Consider the following 25190-nt stretch of genomic DNA (forward strand, 5'->3'; position numbering starts at 1 on the left):
ATAAAATGGATAGATAGATACAGTACAATCCCAGCTATCCGGTATCCAGACAAACGGAATAGTAATCCCTCTAATATCCGAAAGCCCAATATCCGAACATCCCCACTAACTGGACATAATCATCCCGGGATCCAACATTCCCAAAATGGTCCGAAAACCGCAAAAAATTCGGGAAAAAAAAAAAAAAAAATTCCCACCTGTTATTTTAACTTGCCGCGCGCAGCGCGGGACAGCTTTATTGTGGCGCGTCATTCCTTCGACGTCCGATAGAGCGCCGCTGCATCCTCCCCACTTTCCGCCTGTCTCTCGCTGCGAGTGCACGCTCGTCGTCATGGCTGCCCACGTGCTCGCTTTTGTGGTGGTTCCTTACCTGCTGCAGGCACTCCTGCTGCTCTCGGGCCTCTTATTAGTGTGTGTGATGATGGCCCCGCCGCCTGAGAAGAGGAAGAGAGTAGTGTTGACTCTGGAGAAGAAACGGGAGATATTGGAGAAAGTAGATGCGGGGTGGTCTTCTTCCCGCATCCTCCGCGAGTTCAACCTGGCCCGATCTACTTTGTTCGATATCAAGAGATCCTGAGACAAACTCATGCAGTACACGGCTGACTTCTCGTCGAGAAGCAAACGCAACATGGAGAAGATGGTGATGTTTACTCCCAAGTTTGCTGAAATCGACCGCTCCACATTGATTTGGTATCGACAGCAACGTGCTGCTGGTGTGATGGTATGTGGAACGGAGCTGAAGGCTGCTGCTGAGAAGTTCGCCAGGCTTCACGACACCCTAGACTTCAAGGCATCCGAGGGTTGGCTCTTCACGTTTAAGTTATGGCATGGCCTTACCAACCATGAAGCTCATGGCGAAGCTTTGGACGCTAACGAGGATGAAGTTGACAAGTTTCGGCACAAGGTGAAGGGCTTGATCGACAGGGAGGGCCTCACTCTCAGTCAAGTCTACAGTGCTGATGAAATTGGTTTATTCTATCGCTCCATGCCAATGAACACTCTAGCCGAGGAGATGTAGAAGCGTGTACCTGGCTCCAAGCTCTCCAAGCAGTGGCTATCTGCTTTGTGTTGTGCCAATGCTAACGGCATGCACCGGCTTTAGCCCATTATTGTTGGCCGTGCAGAGCAGCCTCGGTGTCTTCGTGGGATGATGGATGTCCTTCCTGTCGTCTGGTACCATTCTTTGAAGGCATGGTTTACAGCCCAGATCTTCAAAGACTGGTTCCACCGCCACTTCGTCAAGGAGGTCATCAATTACCAGACGAAGACACTGGGAATATATATATATATATATATATATATATAGATATATATATATATATATATATATGTATTTATACTGTGTATATATATATATATATATATATATATATATACTGTATATATATATATATATATATATATATACACTATATATATGCAGTAGAACCTCTTTTGTCCGGACCTCTTTGATCCGGACTTCTGTTAATTCGGACAAAATTTATAAATAATAAGCTCCAAAAATATGTTGAAAGTAATTCTAAAGTCATTTTCAGTATCGGCGCGGAAAGCGATCGTCATTCATTTAGTCTCGGATCACGCTAGGTCGCAACATGGGCGCCTGTTTAAACACACGCTAGCATTCATTCCATCAACTAGTTCACCAACCATTTTTATTTTTATGCTGTATTTCAAAAGTTAATCCTCCTTACCATGCCCCTTAATGCAAGTGTAGCTTCTGCAATGAATAAAGGTGTTAACCCCTTAAACGCGGCGGTGTACAGTCGATCCCCCCCGAGAGGCGGGGTTGTATCGAGGTCTGAGTACCTGTAGGAAAATATTAGCCAAAAATCAGAGATTAACCCTAGAACATTATACTTGGTATGGCAGATAGTACTTATATTCAGCTTTCTCCAGAGACAGGTGTTGAGCCTTCATGGACTACCCAAGGACTTGTGGAGACTTGCAAAGTTTGGTAACCAAATCTTCACTTTCACACCTCCTGCAACCCGGTTTCCCCTCTACCACAGCCTAATTCTGTCACAGTAAACTTTATACTACAACGTAAAGGTAGTTTGGAATCCGTATTTGCACAATAAGTACTGAAAATAAGGCTAAAATCAACGGAGCGTCCGGCCGACATGCACCGTGGCGGCGGTCTTCCCGTCACTCAACAAACATTTCCATTTTCACAGCTAAAAACATGTATACTACATTATTTTCAATCATATTACTTCCCAAAAGATCACCACGGCGCGCTTTTTATTCTGCCTTACGCTCGCCACTTTATTCTCGCTCCTGTCGGCCGCTTGCACTGACTGGGAAGAGCTAGAACTCGCCATAATGTCACTTTGAAAGCCTGCAGTAAACTGACGCTAAACAGGGGCAAACCGTGAGAAAAAAAACTAGTGTTACAACTGGGGAAACAAGCATTTCCTAGTAGCATAAACTGCTTGTGAGAGGAGAGCGCAGATTTACAGTTCTGAGCGCTCAGAGCGCTGCCATGTATCACAGCCAGGCTGGCCGGGCCATGGTGGGGGGGGGGACGGGGGGAAAACGCGATACTTGGCAACAACTGAGGTCAGTAGTACAAAGGTAAAGTATGCTAGTTGTAGCTAGAGGGTGGTGGTACTGATAGACAGTACCAGCTGGAGCCTGGTTGCCCGCGGTTATTCAAAATTTACTAGAATCGCAAATGCGACGATCCGCCGTTATGTCCTTTTTGCCGAGCGTCGCAAACGAGACGATCCGCGTTTAAGGGGTTAAAAGCGGAGTTTGCTTACACAAAAATGGGTCAGAATATTCTGCAGTGTTTAATGATTACTGTAAGTTATTTTTTGTACATAAATATGCTTTACTTGTACATCAGACATTAGCTTCTTGCCCATATGGGTGTTATCAATATGCCAAAGATGACAATGTATTTTTTGCCTACATAAGTTTTATTTTTATTCCAAATATTACAGTTAATTAATTAATTTTTTTTTTTTTTTTGCCTACACGGGCCTTAGTCACTTACTACAATTTAAATGTAGGCTAGTTTCTTGTCATGGCCTTACCTGTAAATTATGCAGTACAAAACTATCGTACATGATTGGTTTTGTTATTTTAATATCCTTTCATCTTTTGCAGTTACGTAGGGTTGACATATGCCACATATGTTAATAATTAACAAACATACCATATGTAGACAGTTTTTGGTATGAACTGGAGATTACCCTGATGGTCCGGACAATCTGCTAATTCGGACAACCCTTCCCCCCATATAGTCCGAATATATATACAGTATATATATACTGTATATATATATATATATATATATATATATATATAAATATACACACACACACACACTCAATCCTTGGCTATCACTTGTTCTGCTATAGCTTATCTTGCTAACATTCATTCATTGCCAGACACCATGTATCCCAAACGGGGTGGCCAACGGCTTAGAGTTAATTGTTTTACAGGGAGGGGCACTAAACCACCAACCCTACTTGACACGTAGGGATGCCAACAGCATCTGGTGTTCCCAGGCGGTCACCCATCCAAGTACTAACCAGACCCAACATTGCTTAACTTCACTGATCGAACGGGAAGCGGTGTACTCAACGTGGTATGGCCATTGGCACCTATATAAAAAAACACCCAAATACCTTTATCATGCACTAAATGCCTGTTATCGTGCACCGGAAGTGTTTGAAAATTTCAAAAATGCCGGGCTCCGGTGCTTCACCCAGCCAACAAATGATTCACTCAGTGATTGGTCATGTGATGTCAGCGCCAGCCAAGTGCTGATTGGCCGCCCAACTGAGTCTCCCGCCTGCCAAACCATTCAACTGTATGCCCTCAGACTGTAAACAGTGATAGCGAGAACAATAACCTTTTTTGTGATATGACCATGGCCAACGTACCCCCTTCCCTGTCCCCCTACCATTGCCCAACGTAATGCTGCGGCACCTGGCAGGGAAATAAAGAAGAGGAAGAACCTAAGTTATGCTGATAAACTGGAAATTTGAAATTTATAGACAGTAGTGAGACCAAGCGAAGTGTGGGGAAGAAATATAATATCAATGAATCAACTGAGAGGTATTTTTTATAAGAATCATGATCACATCATAAAACATGCTCATTTTTAGACTATTATATGTTAATATGTGGTACAAGAAGGGTATCTTAGGGGTAAATATTGAGGTCATGGCACCAGTTAGAATTATTACCATGAGTTCTTCAATTCAGCTATCACGGTTTCGGCTATAGCGCAGCCATAGCGGGACCAATTGGGTGTGATAGTCGAGGGTTGAGTGTATATATATATATATATATATATATATATATATATATATGTTTATGCATATACTGTATATACAGTAAACGCTCGATATAACGAGCCGTTTTATAGTGAACTTCAGATATAACAACCCACCCTTTCCAGAGCGAACTTCCACCGGATATAGCAACTTTTGGTCACTATGTCCAGCAGAAGTTCGCTCCCGGGCATGGTAAGTGTACTGTAACTGTACTACATTACATTATAGGCATTGTATTAATATGTACAACTTCATACAGGATGGAATTTACTGTACATATACTGTATAACTACATAAACTGTTGAATTCTCCATGTGAAACTCCTTAGAGCAAGTTAATGTTGCGCATGTAGGAGAGAATGACTCCACGGATATGGCGACCATGGGTTGGTAATCCCATGGTTAATAACAACCATTGGGTATGGTGAACTTCCGGATATAACGACCCACCCCTCCCCCCAATTAGTTTGTTATACCGAGGGTTTACTATACACACACACACACACACACACACCCACACACACATGTAGGAGGCGAGATGAAGTAAAGTGGTGTGACCTCGATTCTACTACAAGTGTGCGTAATTCAAACCTTCACCTTTTACTGCACCTTGCTGGTGCAGTGGTAACGTTCCCGCTTGCCAACTGGTGGATGGGAGTTCGCGCCTCGCTCAGGTTGCGAAAAGTTTCACTGATGAAGTGGGTGGTTACTGTCCCCCTTGAGCAAGGGGATGGGTGTGTGTGTGTGTGTGTGTGTGTGTGTGTGTGTGTGTGTGTGTGTGTGTGTGTGTGTGTGAAGGTCACAGCCTTGCCCTTAGATCGGACTATATGAGCTCTCAGCTCCCTTCCGGGAGGGTAAAAGCTGACAAACACGACCATCAAGTGATCCTGACCGACCCGGTGAATTACACACACTCACAAAGTTGTTAGACCTCTGAGGTGGAGCCAGGACTGAGGATTCCGGATTCTTGAGTGTTCTGTGAATTTGGCCCATTTCTCTGAGCATGATGTTGATAGTTCATATACTTTTTCTTTGTTGTATGAATCCTCCTTCACCCCATTGCATTTGAGAAAAATGACGAATGATAATGGTAGTGGACAGCAATAAATATTCCTGCTTTATTGTCATTCCAGACTGGAGTACACAATGAGGAGTGTGGATCTCAGTTACCTGAGCATTGTCCACGAGACTTCCTGCCCGTGGAGGCTAAGCTGCAGGAGCCATCACTCACTGCCCAGTGCGTCCTTGAGGCCATTCACACCATCTACAGGCAGGAGGACTTCTCGTGAGGCTCTCGGAAGTAGCACAGGTTTGAATGTTAACCCCTTTTGCACCTAGTTGTATTTTTCATTTTATTCCTGCTATCCTCAGTGAATTTTGTTCAGCTTAGAGAGACTGTGAATCAGGGAGTTAGGTATAGCCTTCATATACCCGTAATTGCAAGACATCTTCCCAACAGCCGAAAAAATTGTCGAGAGAGAAAGAATAAAGCAATAAAATGTATCACTGGATTGAAGGGATTAAGGCCAGATGAATGTTTCCATGAGTTTTGAATATTTTTTATGAGTCGTTCTTATTGGTAGAAAAGTGCATCCATCTTGTTGGTAGTATATCCTTGATATTTACACACTAACCTGTTGGCAGAAGGACTTTTGTAGAGCTGTGGAAAGATGTGCAAGATGCAGAGAGTATCTGTAAGGTGTGGCATAATTGCATGACTCGGAGTACTACGGCAGATGCTTTTGTCATTGACTAATTACCTGCATTACAATTTTGTGAGGTCAAGTAATTACTCTGCATTTGGGCATTAACCCCTTCAGTCAAATGACTCATTTCTTTTGTTCTTCCTACTTTCGGAGCTTTTATTCTGTGTAGGAGAGACTTTTCAAACTAGTGGCATTAGAAATAGCTTTTACTGAACCCTTTCATTACCAGTAGCCTTCCCACGTTAAATAAAGTCGAAAAATTGCAACAGTGAAAGAAAAGTATATCACCAGGTTGAAGAGATTAATAAATATTTTAAGAGGAGCCATCATGAAGCATAAATAAAGATGAGGCTCAAGATATCTGTGTGCATTGTAGGTAGTGCAGTAACTAATGCCATCTTTTTTGGAGTCGCATTTATGACAACACTGTGAAAACCCTGCCCTCATAAATTTACATGGATAAGCAAAGGTGCTTCAGAGAGCCTTTCTAAGTGCATAATAATGCTAATTAATACATGGCAGTGTAGTGATGTATGCTGTTGTCTAGGCCAGAAATCACAGCCTAGCGTGATCCAAGACTAAATGAATGACGATCGCTTTCCGCGCCGATACTGAAAATGACTTTAGAATTACTTTCAACATATTTTTGGAGCTTATTATTTTTAAATTTTGTCCAAATTAACAGAAGTCCGGATCAAAGGGGTCCGGACCAAAGAGGTTCTCCTATATATATATATACATACAGTATATACTGTATATATATATATATATATATATATATATATATATATATATATATACAGTATATATATATATATATATATACAGTATATATATATATATATATATATATATATATATATTCCCAGTGTCTTCGTCTGGTAATTGATGACCTCCTTGACGAAGTGGCGGTGGAACCAGTCTTTGAAGATCTGGGCTGTAAACCATGCCTTCAAAGAATGGTACCAGACGACAGGAAGGACATCCATCACCCCACGAAGACACCGAGGCTGCTCTGCACGGCCAACAATAATGGGCTAAAGCCGGTGCATGCCGTTAGCATTGGCACAACACAAAGCAGATAGCCATTGCTTGGAGAGCTTGGAGCCAGGTACATGCTTCTACATCTCCTCGGCTAGAGTGTTCATTGGCAAAGAGCGATAGAATAAACCAATTTCGTCAGCACTGTAGACTTGACTGAGAGTGAGGCCCTCCCTGTCGATCAAGCCCTTCACCTTGTGCTGAAACTTGTCAACTCCATCTTCGTTAGCGTCCAAAGCTTCGCCATGAGCTTTATGGTTGGTAAGGCCATGCCGTAACTTAAACGTGAAGAGCCAACCCTCGGATGCCTTGAAGTCTAGGGCGTCGTGAAGCCTGGCGAACTTCTCAGCAGCAGCCTTCAGCTCCGTTCCACATACCATCACACCAGCAGCACGTTGCTGTCGATACCAAATCAATGTGGAGCGGTCGATTTCAGCAAACTTGGGAATAAACATCACCTTCTTCTCCATGTTGCGTTTGCTTCTCGACGAGAAGTCAGCCGTGTACTGCATGAGTTTGTCTCAGGATCTCTTGATATCGAACAAAGTAGATAGGGCCAGGTTGAACTCGCGGAGAATGCGGGAAGAAGACCACCCCGCATCTACTTTCTCCAATATCACCCGTTTCTTCTCCAGAGTCAACACCACTCTCTTCCTCTTCTCAGGCGGCGGGGCCATCATCACACACACTAATAAGAGGCCCGAGAGCAGCAGGAGTGCCTGCAGCAGGTAATGAACCACCACAAAAGCGAGCACGTGGGCAGCCATGACGACGAGCGTGCACTCGCAGCGAGAGACAGGCGGAAAGTGGGGAGGATGCAGCGGCGCTCTATCGGACGTCGGAGGAATGACGCGCCACAATAAAGCTGTCCCGCGCCACGCGCGGCAAGTTAAAATTACGGGTGGGGTTTTTTTTTTTTTTTTTTTTTTCCGAATTTTTTGCGGTTTTCGGACCATTTTGGGAATGTTGGATCCCGGGATGATTATGTCCAGTTAGTGGGGATGTTCGGATATTGGGCGTTTGGATATTAGAGGAATTACTGTATTCCGTATGTCTGGTTACCGGATAGCTGGGATTGTACTGTATCTATCTATCCATTTTATATATATATATATACAGTAATCCTCCCATTATTCGAGGTAATACAGCCAAAGGCACGTATGGGAAGTGGGTTCATCCGGATACTGGGCCCTTGCCTCCTGCACTGGTACTTATGGACCCTAACCCAGCCTAACTCAGACAACCACCTGCATAACTCCATACCGGACATGCATAGCACCTATTTATGGCCCTATTCACACAAATAAGGGACAGAAAGCATGAAATAAATTGAAAAGGAACCAGAGAATCAGGATTTTGAGGTATGGAAAATATTTAGCAGTGTACAGGGTACTTACAACAAGTCCGTGGCATTCACGAAGATTAACCTGCCACCTCTAAAGGCTCTGTCAGTGGTGAAAATGCTCTTGAAGCACGTACAATAATCCAGTGCTGTGCTGCACTTAATCCTTTTGCACTGTGAGTTATAATTTTTTAACACTGCACATTCTGTTCTTACTTGTGCCATGCCAATTTCAACCGCCAGTTTACACTCTGCATTTAATCCTTTGCACTCTAAAGTCTAATTTCTTAACACTGCACAACACTGTAAATTCCCATGTGGTCTAGTGGCAGGTTATTGAAGTTTATTCACTATTTATTCACAAAAATGAGTACGTGCAGCATCCACTGCGGTGAGCATCTAGCCTGGATGTTGTTAGGCAGTAACTGGGGAGGTCCGGGAGGGGAGGAAGAAAGGGGCTGTGTAAACACAGCTGTTTAGTGCTGCGGACCAAGTTCAAATTATGGGTGAACACAATTCTGATTTTTTTTTTTTTTTTTTTACGTTTTGGGGCCATTTTTGGGTTCTGAAGGCCCAAGCTAAAAATGTCTGGGTAGTGGGCAGATCACTGTACAATATATACATCGTTTTGTTTTTAAAGGCTCCAATATGCTTGTATGCGTCAGCCTTGGTCACCTAATGGTGGCTCTCCATGCTGCATGATCCATTGCAGCCTCCCTGTTCAGTTCTTTAACCCTGAGGTCACACTTAATGACCTCGTCCCATGTCTTTCTCGGTCTACCCCTCATAACCCCACCCCCAGTATTAACACTTCTCACCTTCCTCACCCAGTTATCATCCCCCATCCTCTCCACATGTCCAAACCATCTCAATCTACCTCTCGTCATCACAACACCAATACACTCCAGTCCCATCCTACCTCTCAACTCTTCCATCATAAACCCAGTCCCCCCAGACCTTGCACGCAGGGACGCACTACACATCCACCTAATCATTGTCATTTCTGTACGTCTGAGCCAGCGAATATCCTCCTCCTTTACTGCCCAGGTCTCATTACCATACATCATTACACTCCTAACACATGCTGCATACAAAGACCCCTTAGCATGTAGGGATAGTCCTCTTAATGTCAGGAGAGGCAACAGCTCCCAGAACTTCTTCCAACCACTTCTCACCCTAGCCACAGAGCTAGCTCCAGCCCCGCCTCTAGCACACAACATGTCTCCTAAATAACAAAACTCTTCCACACACTCAGGAGATTCACCAGCAAGTTCAATCCTTTCACGCCTGACAATCTCCACCTGCTATCCCCGACACGCCATGCACACAAAATCAGCACTATCTCGCACTCTACCTCCGATACCACTACATTTCTTATGCACCCATTTATCACAAACACTGCACAAGATGGAATTACTTCCCACGCCCTTGTGGCAAACTGAACATGGCCACTCTTCCTCGTCTTTGACAATACTGCCACCAACCCTAGATATCATCCCTTTTGTTTTATCTGTATTTACCCTGAAGCCCTTGTGCCCCATACCATCTTTCCACTTCTTAAACCCTTCCTCCGCCTCCCTTTCATTCTCTACAATCAACACCAAATCATCAGCATTCAACATCTCCCAAGAAAGTCCGTTTCTAAAGTCATGTGAGAGGGCTTCAGGTACCATGATAAACAACATGGGACTCAAAACTGACCCCTGATGCACACCAACATTCACAGAAAACTCATCACTCAAATCTCCATTCACTCTTACCTGGGTGCAAGCACCCACATGCATGGCCATAACCACCCTAACCAGCCACTCCTCCAAGCCAAGCTTTCTCATTACCCACTTCACCACCTCTCTAGGGACTCTGTCAAAGGCTTTTCCAAATCAACAAAAACAAAATACAGATCCCTTATCCTACCAATATAGTTTTCCTGAAGCTGTCTAACAATAAATATATAAAGGCATACCCCAGTTTAACGATCTAATTGGTTAGGTTAAATCCCATCGTTAGGTGGGGTATCGTATATATGGGTACTTTTAACACGTATTTCAATGTGGACTGTTTACCAGCCTTGGGTTTCCCCCCCAAACCAAGTCCAAAACCCACCAAGATAAGCCCAAAAACAGGTTTAAAGGCAATCTAAATGGCCTAACAGCTGTCAAGGAAGCTAACCCAAGCCTAACACCTGTAAATAACTCACTGAATGCAACATATAAAGCCTGAAAATCGTAAGAAATAAGTTAGAAAATATCAAACACCTCTTATCACTTACTTCTTGTAAGTCCATGTCAAGTCCTGGTCATCATCCTTGCTGTCCTTCCCCGAGGCTAGGGAACGTGTGGTGCTCCCCAACACTCAGTCCTCCTCCTCAAAGCCCTCAAACCCTATCTCCAGGGGAGGGTCAGAGGGGGTTGGCAATGGAGTGCGATGCGATGACTCAGGCGGAGGTGATAGAATGCGATGCGATGACTCAGGCAGAGCCGATGGGGTGTGATGAGCTGGCTCAGGCGGAAGCAATGAGGTGCAATGCGATGGCTCTGGGGGTGGCGATGGAGTGCAATGCGATGACAGAGGAGGTGGTGAGGGAGACAGCTGTGATGTCCGGTGAGGTGGTGAGGGAGACCGCTGCGATGAATAATGAGGTAGCGATGGAGTCAGTTGCGGTGGCTCTCATTGTGGTGAGGGAGACAGAGACAGTGGCCGAAGTGGCGTGGGAGATGGAGGGTGGGATGAGAAGGCAGTGATGGAGTAGAAGAGTGCCTTAGTGGAGACACAGGTGACACAGGAGACAGGGATCGGCTGGAGGTTAGGTCCAGCACAATGGGCCGAGCATGTCCTTGGTTGGAGGTGACCCTCGGTGTTTCTCTGCTGGTTGAAGGTTGGGGAGATGCTCTGCTCATCGAGGGCTGAGGAGATCCTCTGCTTGTCAAGGGCTGGGGAAATGCTCTGCTTGTCTAGGGCTGGGGAGATCCTGTGCAACTTGCTGGCCTGGTTGGGGCCTGCTTAAAGAACAATGTGATCGTTGTCTGCCTGGCCGCCCTCTTCTTCTCCGCCAGCATCGTCCTGTACACTTTCATACTCTCCTCGAGCCAATTAGCTGTGTCCCTCCTTCATCCTGGGAGGGGGTTGTGTGTTTTCATAAGGTCTATAAGCTCATCCAGCTTTGTTTGCGTCTCCATTAGGATCTTGATGTTGAGAGCACTGACCTCAGGCACAACTTCCTCCTCCTCCTCCTCTGCCTCCTGGAGCCCATGCTCGATCTCCAAATTGAGGAGCTCCTCGTTGCTGAGCTCCTCCCTGTGGCTCTCAAGAACCTCCTTCACGTCATCCTCGTCGACATTCCTAAAGCCTGCCTCGTGTGACAGCTTGACAATGTCCTACTGCACACGCTTGACAGGCAGAGGTTACATGCCCTTGGGGAAGCTGGTGAAGGAGTGAACACATTCTGGCCACAGCTTCCGCCACACACTGTTCATCGTCGCCTGGCTCACCTCGTCCAATGCTGCAGTTATATTCTTCAGGCGTGGCATAGGTTGTACCCTCTCCAGAACTGTTGTACCGTTGTTCTGTCGTCACTGTCATAGGCCCTTACCAACTGCTTCATCGTGGAGGTAGTAGGCCTTAATGGCAGCGATCACCCCTGGGTCCACTGACCGCAATAAAGATGTGGTGTTGGGGGGTAGGAACACCACCTCAGGATTGCTGGCCCATTCCTTCATTGCGGGCGGGTGGCTAGGCGCGTTATCCACTACCAGCAGACATCTGTTCACCAGATTTTCACGAGACACATATCTCTTCAGCATACGAGAGAGATACAAGCGAATATATGACGAACAGGTATCTGATGTTAATCAAGCCTCCTTGTTTGACTTCCAGATAACCCCAAGGTTCTCCTTAACATACCCCACCAGAGCCCTGGGGTCCTCGGAGTGGTAAACTAGGAGCGGCTTCAACTTCAGGTCGCCCTCCGCGTTGCCCCCCAGTAAGAGTGTCAACAGGTCCTTTGAGGTCTTGAATCCTGACGTAGACCTTTCCTCCATTGCAAGATATGTCTTGGAGGACATTCTCTTCCAAAAGACCCCAGTCTCGTCAAAATTCAAGACCTGCTTGACACTACAGCCACCCTCCGCGATAATGTGTTTCAGCTCATCAGGAAAGGCTGTCGCCGCCACCGTATCTGCACTCGCCACCTCACCGTATATCTTCATGTGGTGGACATTTGCCCACATCTTAAACTGGTCAAACCACCCATGGCTAGCCTTAAGGGTCTCACTTTCATCAAGCTCGCGCCTTACCTTGAGCTCGTCCTAGAGCAAGAGAGCCTTAGTGCAAATAAGAGCCTGGCTCATGGGTTCCTTGCGCCAGTTCTTATCTGCCACCCACGTGCGCAGCATCCTCTCCAGCTCCTCCGTTGCAGGCTCTCGCTGGCGGGTGATACGGGAGGCAGATAAGGTTGCAACCTCCCTAGCAGCAGCCCTAATGGCCTCTTCTTCTTGATGATGGTGGAGACAGTCGACTGGGCCAGGTGGAGAGCTGAGGTGAAAGAACACGCACCTTCGCCTTTGTCGTGTCGCTTAAGGATATCCAATTTGACCTCAAGTGACACAGTCCTACTGACATGCTTCGCGGGAACATCACCACCACCACCACCACTAGCAGGACGCTTACCTCTACAACTAGGGCCTCCACTAGCACCACCACCAGCTCCACCACGTGCAGCACCCTTACCAGACATGATCACACTTATTTTGGCTAAAATTCACAATATCGCACTGTACACACGATCAGAATCGCTGCTTTACTCACAGCACTGCTTGAACACAGTTATGATGCACTACGATAGCAACTTGCGTAGTGCTGGTGGTACAATATGATACGTGGTGGGCGAGCATAAGGGAGATCCTCACTCTGAGATGGCTGGTATGAGAAGAGTGATATGGGTGAGTGCAGGGTAAGCGATGGGTATGGGGCCTGTGCAAGCATTTCTGCACATCCTGGGAGGCGGACGGGCTCAGCTGGCAGCGGGAACGCATGCAATTCAAAATTTCAACCCGTTGTCTGCAGGCGCGACATCGGAGGGCCCATCTTTAAACCAGGGCTCACCCATCAGGTATCTGTGCCTGGTGCAATTTGTACCCCCATCACTAAGCCGAGGTATCACATCTAGGGGTATCTATCGTATATCGGGACATTATTGTACAGTATATATATATATATATATATATATATATATATATGAGGCGTCTAGCAGCAGAGTGACGTATGCGCCAAAAATGGCCAATGGTGAGTTATTCCCACCAATATGTAGGTGGAGCCTTTTAGATCCTCCCTGTATAAAGCTACATACAAAAAGGACCCTTATGGCTGGCTGGCGGATGGGCAAGCGTCGCGTGTTTTAGGCCTTGAAAACCCATAGAGGAAGTCCGCTCCCACATGGCAGTTATCAATAAATGGTAACAAAAGTGGTAGTGGCAGTAGGAGGGAGGTGTGTGGACTCGGTCATAGTCTAGAAGGTGATACGTGGCCTTAAAAGTTTGGGAACCATTGGTTTACGAGAACCGTTTTATGAAGAGAGATTGAAGAAGCTGAAGTTACAAGTGCTCAGTGAGAAAAGAGAGAGAGCAGATTTGAATACATTGTTTAAAGCAGTTAGAATACTGGTAACGGTGGATAGAGAAGGTCTGTCTCTGGATGATGATGGAAAGACAAGAGGACATGAATATAAACTGAAGAAGAGTAGGTATTTAAATGATGTGAAAAAATTTAGTTCTCAAATAAAAGCTTAGTTTGGAACATTTTGAAAGAGGAGCTGGTGCCAGCAAAGAATATGTGAGTATGTAAAAGTTCTATCTATCTATCTATTGCCAGACGCCTCAATCCCATTCGGGGTGGCCACAAACAAATCACCTCCACGTCACCCTGTCTCCCAGCATTTCATTGCCCTGCTCCCAACTCACACTCCCCTCTCTCACATACCTCTCCACTCCATCCCTCCATCTCATCCTCGGCCTCCCCCTCCCTCTCCTCCCCTCCACCTCACTCACATACACTCTCTTCGTCAGTCTCTCACCCTCCATCCTCTCCACATGGCCAAACCACCTCAGTGTATTCCTCCTAAAGCTTCCTATCACATCCACATCCACACCACAACACTCCTTTATATCCTCATTTGTCAGCCTGTCTCCATGTGACTCCACAGGCTCCTCTTAAGTAACTCATTTCCATTGCTCTCACTCTTGACTTGTGTCCTTCCAACAACGTCCAAGCTTCACATCCATACGTTAGAGCTGGTATCACAATACTGTCATGTAGTAACTTTTTCACTTCCATGCTCACTTCCCTGTTTCTTATTACTGCTTTCAAGGAACCAGCAATATTTCTTCCCTGCCGTACCCTTTCAAGCACTTCACCCTCCAAACCTCCATCCATACTCATCACACTACCCAAGTACTTAAATATACTCACATTTTCCAATTCCTCACCATCCAACCTCGCTATACATTCACTGACTTCACCTCTCTCAAAGGCCACCACTTTACTCTTCCCTACATTCACCTTTAGATTCCCTTTCTTACACACTCTCCCAAACTCATCCACCAAGCCCTGCAGCTCCCCTTCGTCTTCACTCAACAACACAGTATCATCTGCAAACAACAGTACAGGGAGTTTCCAAACACTACCCTCGCTCACCAGGGCCACTCCAACATCCACTACCCTACCTTTTACCTCTTTTATTACCCCATCCATGTACTTATTGAACAACCATGGAGACATGACACATCCCTATTTCAACCCAACCTTCAAAGAGAAAAATTCACTCAGTTCACCATCCACACGCACTGCAGCCTTAGCACCATCATACATACTCTTCACAGCATTCAGTAACTTCCCATCTACTCCATATATTCTTAATACTTTCCACAATCCTTGTCTATCCACCCTGTCATATGTTTTCTCCAAATCCATGAAAGCCGCATACAACTTCTTTCCCTTCTCTAGAAACTTTTCCACTAAAGATTTAAGAATGAATATCTGATCTACACAACCTTTTCCCTTCCTAAAGCCTCCCTGTTCTTCTCCAACTAATTCCTCTGTTCTTTCTCTAACTCTGTCTATAAGTATCCTACCATACACTTTTCCTATTATACTAAGAAGACAAATGCCCGTATGATTACCACACACTTCTTTTTCCCTTTTTCCTTTGTACAAGGGAATAATTATACCTGACTTCCAATCCTCCGGGACTCTACCTTCCTCCCACATCTTCCACATCCATTCTACTACTATCTCTGCCCCATGCTTCAGCATTTCACCATGCACTCCATCAATTCCTGGGGCTTTCCCCAATTTAACTTTCTTCATTGCTTCCACAACTTCTATCCTACTGATTTCTTCTTGTCTTCTCACCTCCCTCCTTCTCCCAGCCATTCCCCAGCCACTTATACTCGCATTACTTCCATCCTCTGGGCTCAACAATTCCTCAAAGTGTTCTCTCCATCTGCTCACTTTTTCTCCCTTCTCCACTAGTAATCTACCATTTTTATCTTTCACTCCCCTGCTAACTTCACTTCTGCCCTTTCTTACTCTCTTCACCTCTTTCCAGAACATTTTCTTACAGTCCCTCCACATTACACTCAAATTCCTTCCAAATTCCTCATCCACTCTCTTCTTACTCTCTCTTATAATCTTTTCAAATAATCTTTTCACCTCTCTCTTTCTTTCTACATATAACTCTCTCTTCCGCCTCTCAACTTCCTCCTCGCCCCTATTTCTCATCCATTCATTGTATGCTTTCTACTTTTGTGCCACAGCCTGTCTCACCTCTTTATTCCACCATGCTGTTCCTTGCACCCCCCTCCATCTTCTCTTCATCCCACACATCACATCACATGCTGTACATATTTCTTCTGTGAGTATCCTGCACACACCTTCCACTTCCCCCATCTGCTCCAATTCATATTTGTCCAATCGTTCCTCCACTTCTCTCTTATACTCTGCCTTTTTTTCATCCTCTCGTAACCTTTCCACTCTCCTTGCAAATACTCCTCCTTCCTGTCCTTCCCTTCTTCTATTTCTCCATCTTTTTTGGATCTTGATTCTGGCCACCACCAAGTAGTGGTCAGAAAGTTCACTCCCCCATCCTCTTTAAGCTCTTGCATCCATCACACATCTTCGCATCCTTTCATCCACACACACATAATCAATCATTGCCTTCCTTTCATTAAGTTCACCACCCATCCTTCTTAACACTCTCCATGTATACCTGTGGATCATTTTATGCCAACTCCCTCCCAGCACAAATGTCCACTAACGCACTGCCATTCTCATCTATCTCGGCAGGCACACCCCACTCACCAACTATTCCATCCACCTTCACATTCCCTTCTTTACCATTCATATCACCGATCAAAGACACTCTCTCATTCCTTCCAAACTTTTCCATGCACACTTCCGCATTTGTCCAGAACTCTTCTCTCACTCTGCTTGCTCGATCATGCATTGGCGCATACACGCACACAATCTCCCACATTTGTATTCCAACTTTCAGTCTTAACCACAGAATCCTTGACCCAACTGATCCATACTCTCTTATGTTCTTCTTCCATCTTTTACTCACAATTATACACACTCCTTTTGCCCTCTCATTCTCACCTACTCCTGCACATATACCCTATCCATACTCCCATTCTCTCACCCTCTCACCTGTCCATTTAGTTTCAGTTACTCCACATACATCAGCTTTTGCACCCTCGAGCACGTGGACAAACTCTCTCTCTTTCACCTCATCATTCACACCTCTTACATTCCATGTTGATTGGATTTAATTTAAAATAATTATGGAAACAGGACAGCATGAATTTAGCACAGATCCTTTATACTGTACTTAAACTAGGTAAGTACAACAACTAGGAAAAATACACCCACACCCACACACACACACACACACACACACACACACACACACACACACACACACACACACACACACACACACACACACAGAGGAGGCACCAAGGAGAGCAGACGTGGGCTGACAGCGCTCCATACCGAGCCAGCACGGCCAGTGGCATTACCTAAATTAGTATCTTTATATGAGTCAAGCTCTGTACCAGGTTAGACTAAATGGTTTTCTATTATTAGAAAAAAATAATTAAATAAATAAGAAGTTTAAGCAAGACTTGTTCAAACAGAAAAGAGAACCAAGTGGCGAAAGAATGCTCTCAATCAGCTGATTGTTTGTTTAGACTACAACTGCCCCAGGGAATGTACGTACTCTGTGCTTTTAGTATTGCAAAATGGCCACATACTTTAGTAAAGCAAATTTGGAAAAGAAAAGGGATAAAGGTAGAAAGCAGGATGATGATTTCTACCAAGAACTGGTTGAAATGGAGACTCACAATAAACTGGTAGAGTGTGTACACAGACTGGAAATGGCTTTTCAGAATGAGGGTGATGAAATAAAGAAGCAGATGCACTTCCAAAAGGAAGAAATAGAAAAACTAGGAAGGGAGGTCAACAAGACACAACCATAGATGAACTAACAGTGGAAGTGAGTACACTTAGGAGGAAAATGAGTGAAATGGCAAGTACAGTAGTCAACCACGAGAGTATTATGGAAGAGTTAAAAAATGATACAGAGACAATTAGGCAAGTAAGCAGTCTAATAGACCAGAGCAGTGATACTGAGGAGAAGATAACACAGGTGAATGAAGCAGTGCAAAGCTAAAAAAATGATGTGGAAACCACATATGTTGAAATGGTGAAAGTAAAGAAAGGCTTAGAAACAAGGGTGGAAGAAAAAAGCATTAAAAAGGAAGTGAAAAGAATAATCCAAAACAATCCAAAGTTAGTCAGAGATTTAGTAGATATCAACAAATCTATAGTAATCACTGATATAGAAGAGGAAGAAGTAAAAAACAAGATCTCAAGAGACAAAAAGGAGCTGGCAAATGTAAGGAGCTTATTGAAAGAAGTATCAGAGGAAATCTGTAGTAAAGACATAGAGGAACAGAAAAGGTTAGGGAAATACGAGAAAAGCAAGTCAAGACTTCTAAAGGTAACCTTCCAGATTGTAAACACTGTGGAGGAGATACTAAAAAATGCAAAGAATCTTATGGAAAAAGATGAGTTCAAAAATGTATGGATAAAAAGATGCCTAACACAAGAGGAACTGGAATTACTGAAAGAGAAGAGTGAGGAAGCAAAAACAAAAAATGAGGGAAGATCAGAAGAGGAGAAGAATACATTTTTTTACAAAGTAATAGGATTGCAGGTACGAAAGTGGTACATAAACAGGAGGGAATAAAAAGGAGGTAGGTAGTAGAACCATGTCATGACAAGTATATAAACAAGATGATTAAGTTGATGTACTCAAATGTGGATGGAATTGTAACTAAATTATTAGAGATGAATGATTATGTCAGAGAAAATGAACCACATATAATATGCCTAACTGAAACAAAATTAACACCAAGGATATCAAATGACATACTAAACTTAGAGGAATATAATATATGGAGAAGAGATAGGAACTTAAAAAAAGGAGGAGGAATTATAATATTAACTAAGAAAAATCTAAAAGTCAAAGAAATAGAACTAGATATACCCTCACAAGCAGAACTGATTGCAGTGGAGATCAATACATCTGAAGGGAAAGTAATTGTAGCCAATTTGTACATGCCACCCAGATCAAACACATGGGAAAGAGACGAATATGAGGACCTGGCAGAGAGTACAATTCAGAGTTTAAGAGCATTACCACATAAAATGGAAGAGAAATCGGAGAGAATTATACTAACTGGAGATTTTAATACAAATATAAAATGGAATACTCTAGATATAATAAGCCAAGAAAGCTGTTGGGACCAAAAGCTCCTGGATCTCGTGCAAGAGTTTTTCCTAACGCAACATGTGAGGGAAACCACAAGAAAAAGAGGACTTGATGTACCCTCAATGCTGGATCTCATATTTACTAGGCAAGAAAATGATATTGAGAGTTTAATATATCACCCTCCACTCGGCAAAAGCGACCATGCAGTACTAAATTGCAACTTCAGGATGGCATATGACATAGTTAACAGCAATGAAAGTTACAAAAAGAGCCTAAACTATAAAAAGGGAAATTATCATGACCTAAAGAAGTAATTCTTAGAAATTGATTGGGAAAATGAGCGTAGAGGACAAGTTTTAAATGCTGTATATAAAAAAATTCTGTGAATTATATGAAATAGGAGTCCAGAATTACATCCCACAGCACAAAGAAGCAGAAAAGAAAATAAAGAAATGGTTCAATACAGAATGTAAAAAATCAAAAGAAAGAAGAGATTTGTTGTGGAATAGATATAGAAGACAAAATAGTGAAAGGGCATATGATAATTACAAACAGGCAAGAAACGATTATACAAGAATAAGGAGGGAAGCCCAAAAACAGTTTGAGGAGGATATCATAAATAAAAGTAGTGATCAACCGAAGCTATTTTACAGCTACATCAGAAGCAAAACCAAAGTAAAAGATAAAATACAATCCATTACTGGCGAGGGAATCACCTATACACAAGAGAAGGATATTTGTGAAGCACTAAATAAGAATTTCCAGTCAGTTTTTACAGAAGAAAAAAAATTTGAGAGGGACTATGTGGAACATGCATGCCCACACATACTACCAGATATACAAATATCAGAAAAAGTAATACAGGAGGAGTTAAGTAAATTAGACAGAGGAAAAGCATATGGTCCTGATGAAATTTCATGTTGGGTGCTACAAGAATGTGCAAAGGAGTTGAGTAAACCATTATTTTTCATTTTCAAGAAATCCTTGAGTCAAGGTAAACTACCTGATATTTGGAAGAAAGCAAACATTGTCCCCTTATTCAGGAAAGGGAATAGACAAAATCCACTCAACTACCGACCAGTATCACTGACCAGTGTTGTAAGCAAGGTATTAGAAAAGCTTATAAGAAAAGCTTGAGTAAATCATCTAGAACACAATATGATTACAGAAAGACAGTTTGGTTTCAGGAAAGGAAAATCATATGTTACTAATCTGTTGAGCTACTATGACAGAGTAACAGACACAATACAGGAAAGAGAAGGATGGGTGGACAGTATCTATTTAGATTTCAAGAAAGCATTTGACACAGTACCACACCAAAGACTTTTATGGAAACTGTACCATCAAGGAGGATTTCAAGGCAGACTGTTTTGTTGGATGCAAGATTTTCTCATAAAAAGAGAAATGAGAACAGTACTAAGGGGAAATTACTCTTCATGGAAAGAAGTGACTAGTGGAGTACCACAGGGTTCAGTGCTGGCACCAATCATGTTTTTAGTGTATATAAATGATATAGACAGTAACACTGGAAATGAAAGCTATCTAAATATGTTTGCAGATGATGCAAAAATACAAAGGAGAATTACTAACACAGACTCTTGTAAAGAGCTACAAGAAGAATTAAATAAACTTCATGAATGGAGTAATACATGGCAAATGGAATTCAATGTGGACAAGTGTCATGTAATCAAGTTTGGTAAAAGTGGAAAAAGACCTGATTGGGATTATATGTTAGGAAATAAAACCCTATACACATCAGAAAGAGAGAAGGACCTAGGTGTGATTATCAATAACAGACTATCTCTGGCTGACCACATCAGTGAGATGGTACGGAACATGTATACACTGCTTGCAAATATGAGAATAGCTTTCACATGCATAAATGAAGACATGCTAAGAAGGATAATAACATCATTCATCAAACCAACCCTGGAATATGCATCAGTAGTCTGGAGTACTCATCTCCAAAAACACATAGACAAGATTGAAAAAGTTCAAAGGGCCACTAGAAGATGGGTACCAAGCTTAAGGGACCTAAGCTAGGAAGAAAGACTAAATAAACTGAATCTACCAACACTACAGGAGAGAAGGAAAAGAGGTGACATGATAATGCTATATAAATGCATATCAGGGAAGGAGAAAATAGACATAAATGATTACTTAACCTATGGGGAAGCATCAGCAAGAGGACACTGCAAAAAACTGCATAAGAAGAGAGGTGATAAAGACGTAAGGAAATTCAGTTTCCCAAACAGAGCAATTGGTCAGTGGAATGCACTACCGAATGAAACAGTGTGTGCCAAAACAATTCACAAATTTAAGGATATGTATGATAAATATGGTTTAAGACATGGGACAGTACGAGCTTGACTCATTCCTGTAAAGATACAATTAGGTAAGAACACACACACACACACACACAGTAATCAAAGACCAGAAATATTGTATGAGTATCAGATCAAAGAGGGCATGCTGAATTATGGGTAGACAGGTTTCTAGGATAATATCTGCTGTAATGTAGTGGTAATGAGCACCATTAAAAAAAAAAGTTTGGGAAATTCTATTTTAACTGCTCCTCTGTTGAGGTTTGGTGCAGTCTAAGTCATGCCCTCTATTGAGATAAGTCACAGTTTGTGAGTTAACCTCTTCTTTATGATGATGTTTCTACAAAGTGTTGTCAGAAAGTTCTGATAATGGTCTGTAGTCTCTGTTATTTTAATATTAGGCAGAATTCTGTTATTCCCTTCTGAATAATCCAGTCTTGCATCCACACACCTGTTCTTATGTTCCTGCCACTGATGGAAGCATCTCTGGAACTCTTAATAAGGTGGATGTGGGACTAGTGTTCATCGTGGGCACACTCACTGGGCGTCGCACAGACATCAGTACATACTTCCTGAGCACGAAGGGGTTAATGGCCACTCTTACAACCTGGTGAGACCATTATGCTCTGGTCACATGGGGACAGTTGCAGTCTGAAGGGAAATTGCAAGAGCGCTGAAATTCTTTCAAAGGTGGTCAAACAAGTTGTTCTGTTGGAGCAAGAAACAAGTGAGTGTCTTTTCCTATTAAATTTTACTGATAAACACAAGTACAGTATTGATAAACACCACTGAGGTTGCTGCTACTCTGGCTATGTTGAAGCCTGTAATAGCCTACAGAAGCAGAATACTACTAGAAAACTTTAATAACTCTCAGGTGGTTTGCTAGAAGGGAGAGTGTGACATTTATAATCCTCTGGTCAGAGCTTCAATTAGAGGACCCAAAAATCACAAGTTAGTGGATATTACTCAGCAGTCCTCCATTTTTTTTTTTCCCCAATATTGACAAGCGGGACACCAACATGAGGAAGCATATTACCTTGAATAAGCAGTGGGCTTGAATGGAAACAAAAGGTGGTCGAACCAGTGTCTAAAGTATGCTACCCTGGTGCTTGTAAAGTTATTATTATTATTTTAATGTTAATATATTATGTGATTATTACGTACAAAAATGAGCATAACAGTGTAATTACCAGTAATTATAATATTAGCATTGGTTTGACTCCAGTTATTGTTGAAAGTCTTTCTGTTCAAGACAGACACATTCCTCTGCAAGTATTTCGTAAATAGTCACCAGGAAAATTCAGATATTCTTATATTGAAGAAAACAACAATTCTGGCAGCAAGAATTGCTCAAAAATGACCCATGTGACCATGGCTTTAGTAGAACACTTTGATCACATCATATATTTTGCTCTCTCCTGTCAGTTTTATTCAGCTTTGGAGAAACTTTACAAACTGGAAGAGTTACATATAGCCCCCAGTAACCACTTTAGTGTGAGAGGGGTCATGTAGGCTGAGTAAAATAGTCTTAGGCCACATCCATACCAAATGATTGTTGGTGTGGGTAGGAGTTTTTCATCACAAACACAAGTGGCCCCACTGTACACAGGCAGATGTAGGGATGAGCATCTAGGGGTTACAGTGGTGCAGACCAGCCAACCACACGAGCAAGTGTTTGGTGTCGATGCAGCTTTTTATTAGCTGGGGCAAAATGAGACATTCTTGGGCTGAAGGAGTTTACAAATAGCATAATTACTGTAGTTGAATCAGTAATAGCCCGTATATATATTTAAGCAGATGGGACAGCATTATAGCTTAGTGAATGTAATAAAAGCAAATCATTTGTAGACCTGATACATTGGTAAGACCAGTGTGGGTGTACTGCTTGACCATAGACCAGTATTATCAATCATTTCATTGAACCCATGAATCTAGTTGATGTTCTTTTCAGGTTACTCTTGCTGCTACAAGACTATTTTCTTCAACTTAGGAAAAGCCTTTCTTACTGAAGGGTTTTATTGAGGCATTATCATACCCCATCTGTTTGAAAAGCTCATCCTGACCTGAATGTTAGACGATGGCAAGAATAAAATAACAAAGACATACCCAGACTTAGAGAGTCAAGCTCACAAGCTAGTTTCTCCAGATAATCACAAAATATCACCATTGTACAACTCATTATAATACCAGTTAGCATCATAAGTTCCCTTGTAGACTTCCACTGTAGATCCCTAGATTTTGTAACCATAACTAATAAATAACAAATTTAACCCCTTAACCGCGGGCTTGTTTTGCTTTGACTTGCGGCTCCCTCGGGCATATTCGCGCTCCTACAGACTCTCTAAAAATATTTGCCAAAAATCAGTTATTAGTCCTAGAATATTAAAATCACATATGCATATGGCACATATCTTCAGCTTTCTCCTGGGGTGTTTGTTGAGCCTTCTTCGAGTACCGTAGGACTTGTGGAGACCTCTGAAGTTGGGTAACAAAGTCTCCACTTTACACTTCCTGACAACCCGTAATATGATTACCACAGCCAGATATAATCACTAGAAACACTATTCTATGATTCTCAAATAGTTTGGAATCCATACTCCCCCCAAAAAAACACTGTGAAAGCAGTGAAAATTACGAGCGCGTATATGACCTTCCCACTTGCGATCGTTCGCCGCTGGTGTTCTGTCATTTATTATTCATAAAACCCTTCCCACTTTATATTTGTATTACTATATAACACTTATATATATATCTACAGTCTTTATCCATAAGTTTCCTTCAGTAATAGTAGTTTATTGTCACTGTAGGCATTCAAAATCTCTTTCAGTAAAATACGTAGCATTCACTTTCTCGTCATGTATACTAGCGTTGAGAGTGAATGTCACTTTCACCTTCACTTTCATAACTCATAGTATTCATACATGCTAGAGTGAAACTTTCACTTTCATTACTCCTAGTATATATACTCGTAATCTTATAACACTACTCATTTACATTTCTATTTACGTTCTCTATTTTATTTACATTATATACATTTCTATTTTATTTACACTGTTAGGCACTCACTTGCAGTAACTTATAAAACTATTTTCCACTGTTCACTTATATTCACATTCATTGCTTTCACTTGCTGTTTACACATTATTTACACATTATTTACAATTCCACTTGCAATGTTTTACTCACCAGAAAGATCATAGTCGCTCTCTATCATTTGTCAGCCCTTTACCTCTTTCCACACGAGGTTTAGTAGGGGGTAGAGGTCACAGGGCCCTTTGCATGGGGCTAAAAAGTGGCGGAATTTGGTAGGCACGAATCCGACGTACTTTCACCTTGGAAGATAACAGTAAACTGATACTGGTGGCCTGCCTAGGGAGAGTGCAATACTGCCAACATCAGCCTTGTGAGAGCTGCTAATATATAGCTATGAAATGATTGGCAGGAAATCTAGACAATACATAATAAATTAGGTAGTTCCAGGTGAATGTAAATTTCACTTAGGCTTCTCCCTTCCTTCCTTATATATATTTTTATTAAGAGAATAGATTACAGGTTATCCCTTAATTCACGCGAACTTTTTTCACGCGATTTCGGTTATCCATGAATTTTTCGTACAATAATTAAAACAAAATTATAGTATTCAAATAAGTAATTTCAGTAT

General features: G+C 42.6%; 1 protein-coding gene and 1 non-coding gene across 2 annotated transcripts in view; one reads left to right on the top strand and one right to left on the bottom strand.

Annotated features, from left to right (window-relative positions):
• Nucleotides 1–25190, top strand: part of LOC145401884 (haloacid dehalogenase-like hydrolase domain-containing 5) — a 161573-nt gene that overhangs the window by 107860 nt on the left and 28523 nt on the right. The window contains exon 8 of the mRNA XM_080273992.1: nucleotides 5422–5597. Within this exon, the coding sequence (XP_080130118.1) occupies nucleotides 5422–5577 (156 nt within the window). The 3' untranslated portion in view covers nucleotides 5578–5597. The remainder of the gene's footprint in view (nucleotides 1–5421; nucleotides 5598–25190) is intronic.
• LOC145402505 (5S ribosomal RNA) lies at nucleotides 3491–3609 on the bottom strand. Its single transcript, XR_013897800.1, has one exon. It is a non-coding gene; the product is annotated as a 5S ribosomal RNA (ribosomal RNA).

The sequence above is a fragment of the Coenobita brevimanus genome, chromosome 57, assembly GCF_032717465.1.
Source record: "Coenobita brevimanus isolate Jiangsu-jjx chromosome 57, ASM3271746v2, whole genome shotgun sequence".
NCBI classification, from domain to species: Eukaryota; Metazoa; Arthropoda; class Malacostraca; order Decapoda; family Coenobitidae; genus Coenobita; species Coenobita brevimanus.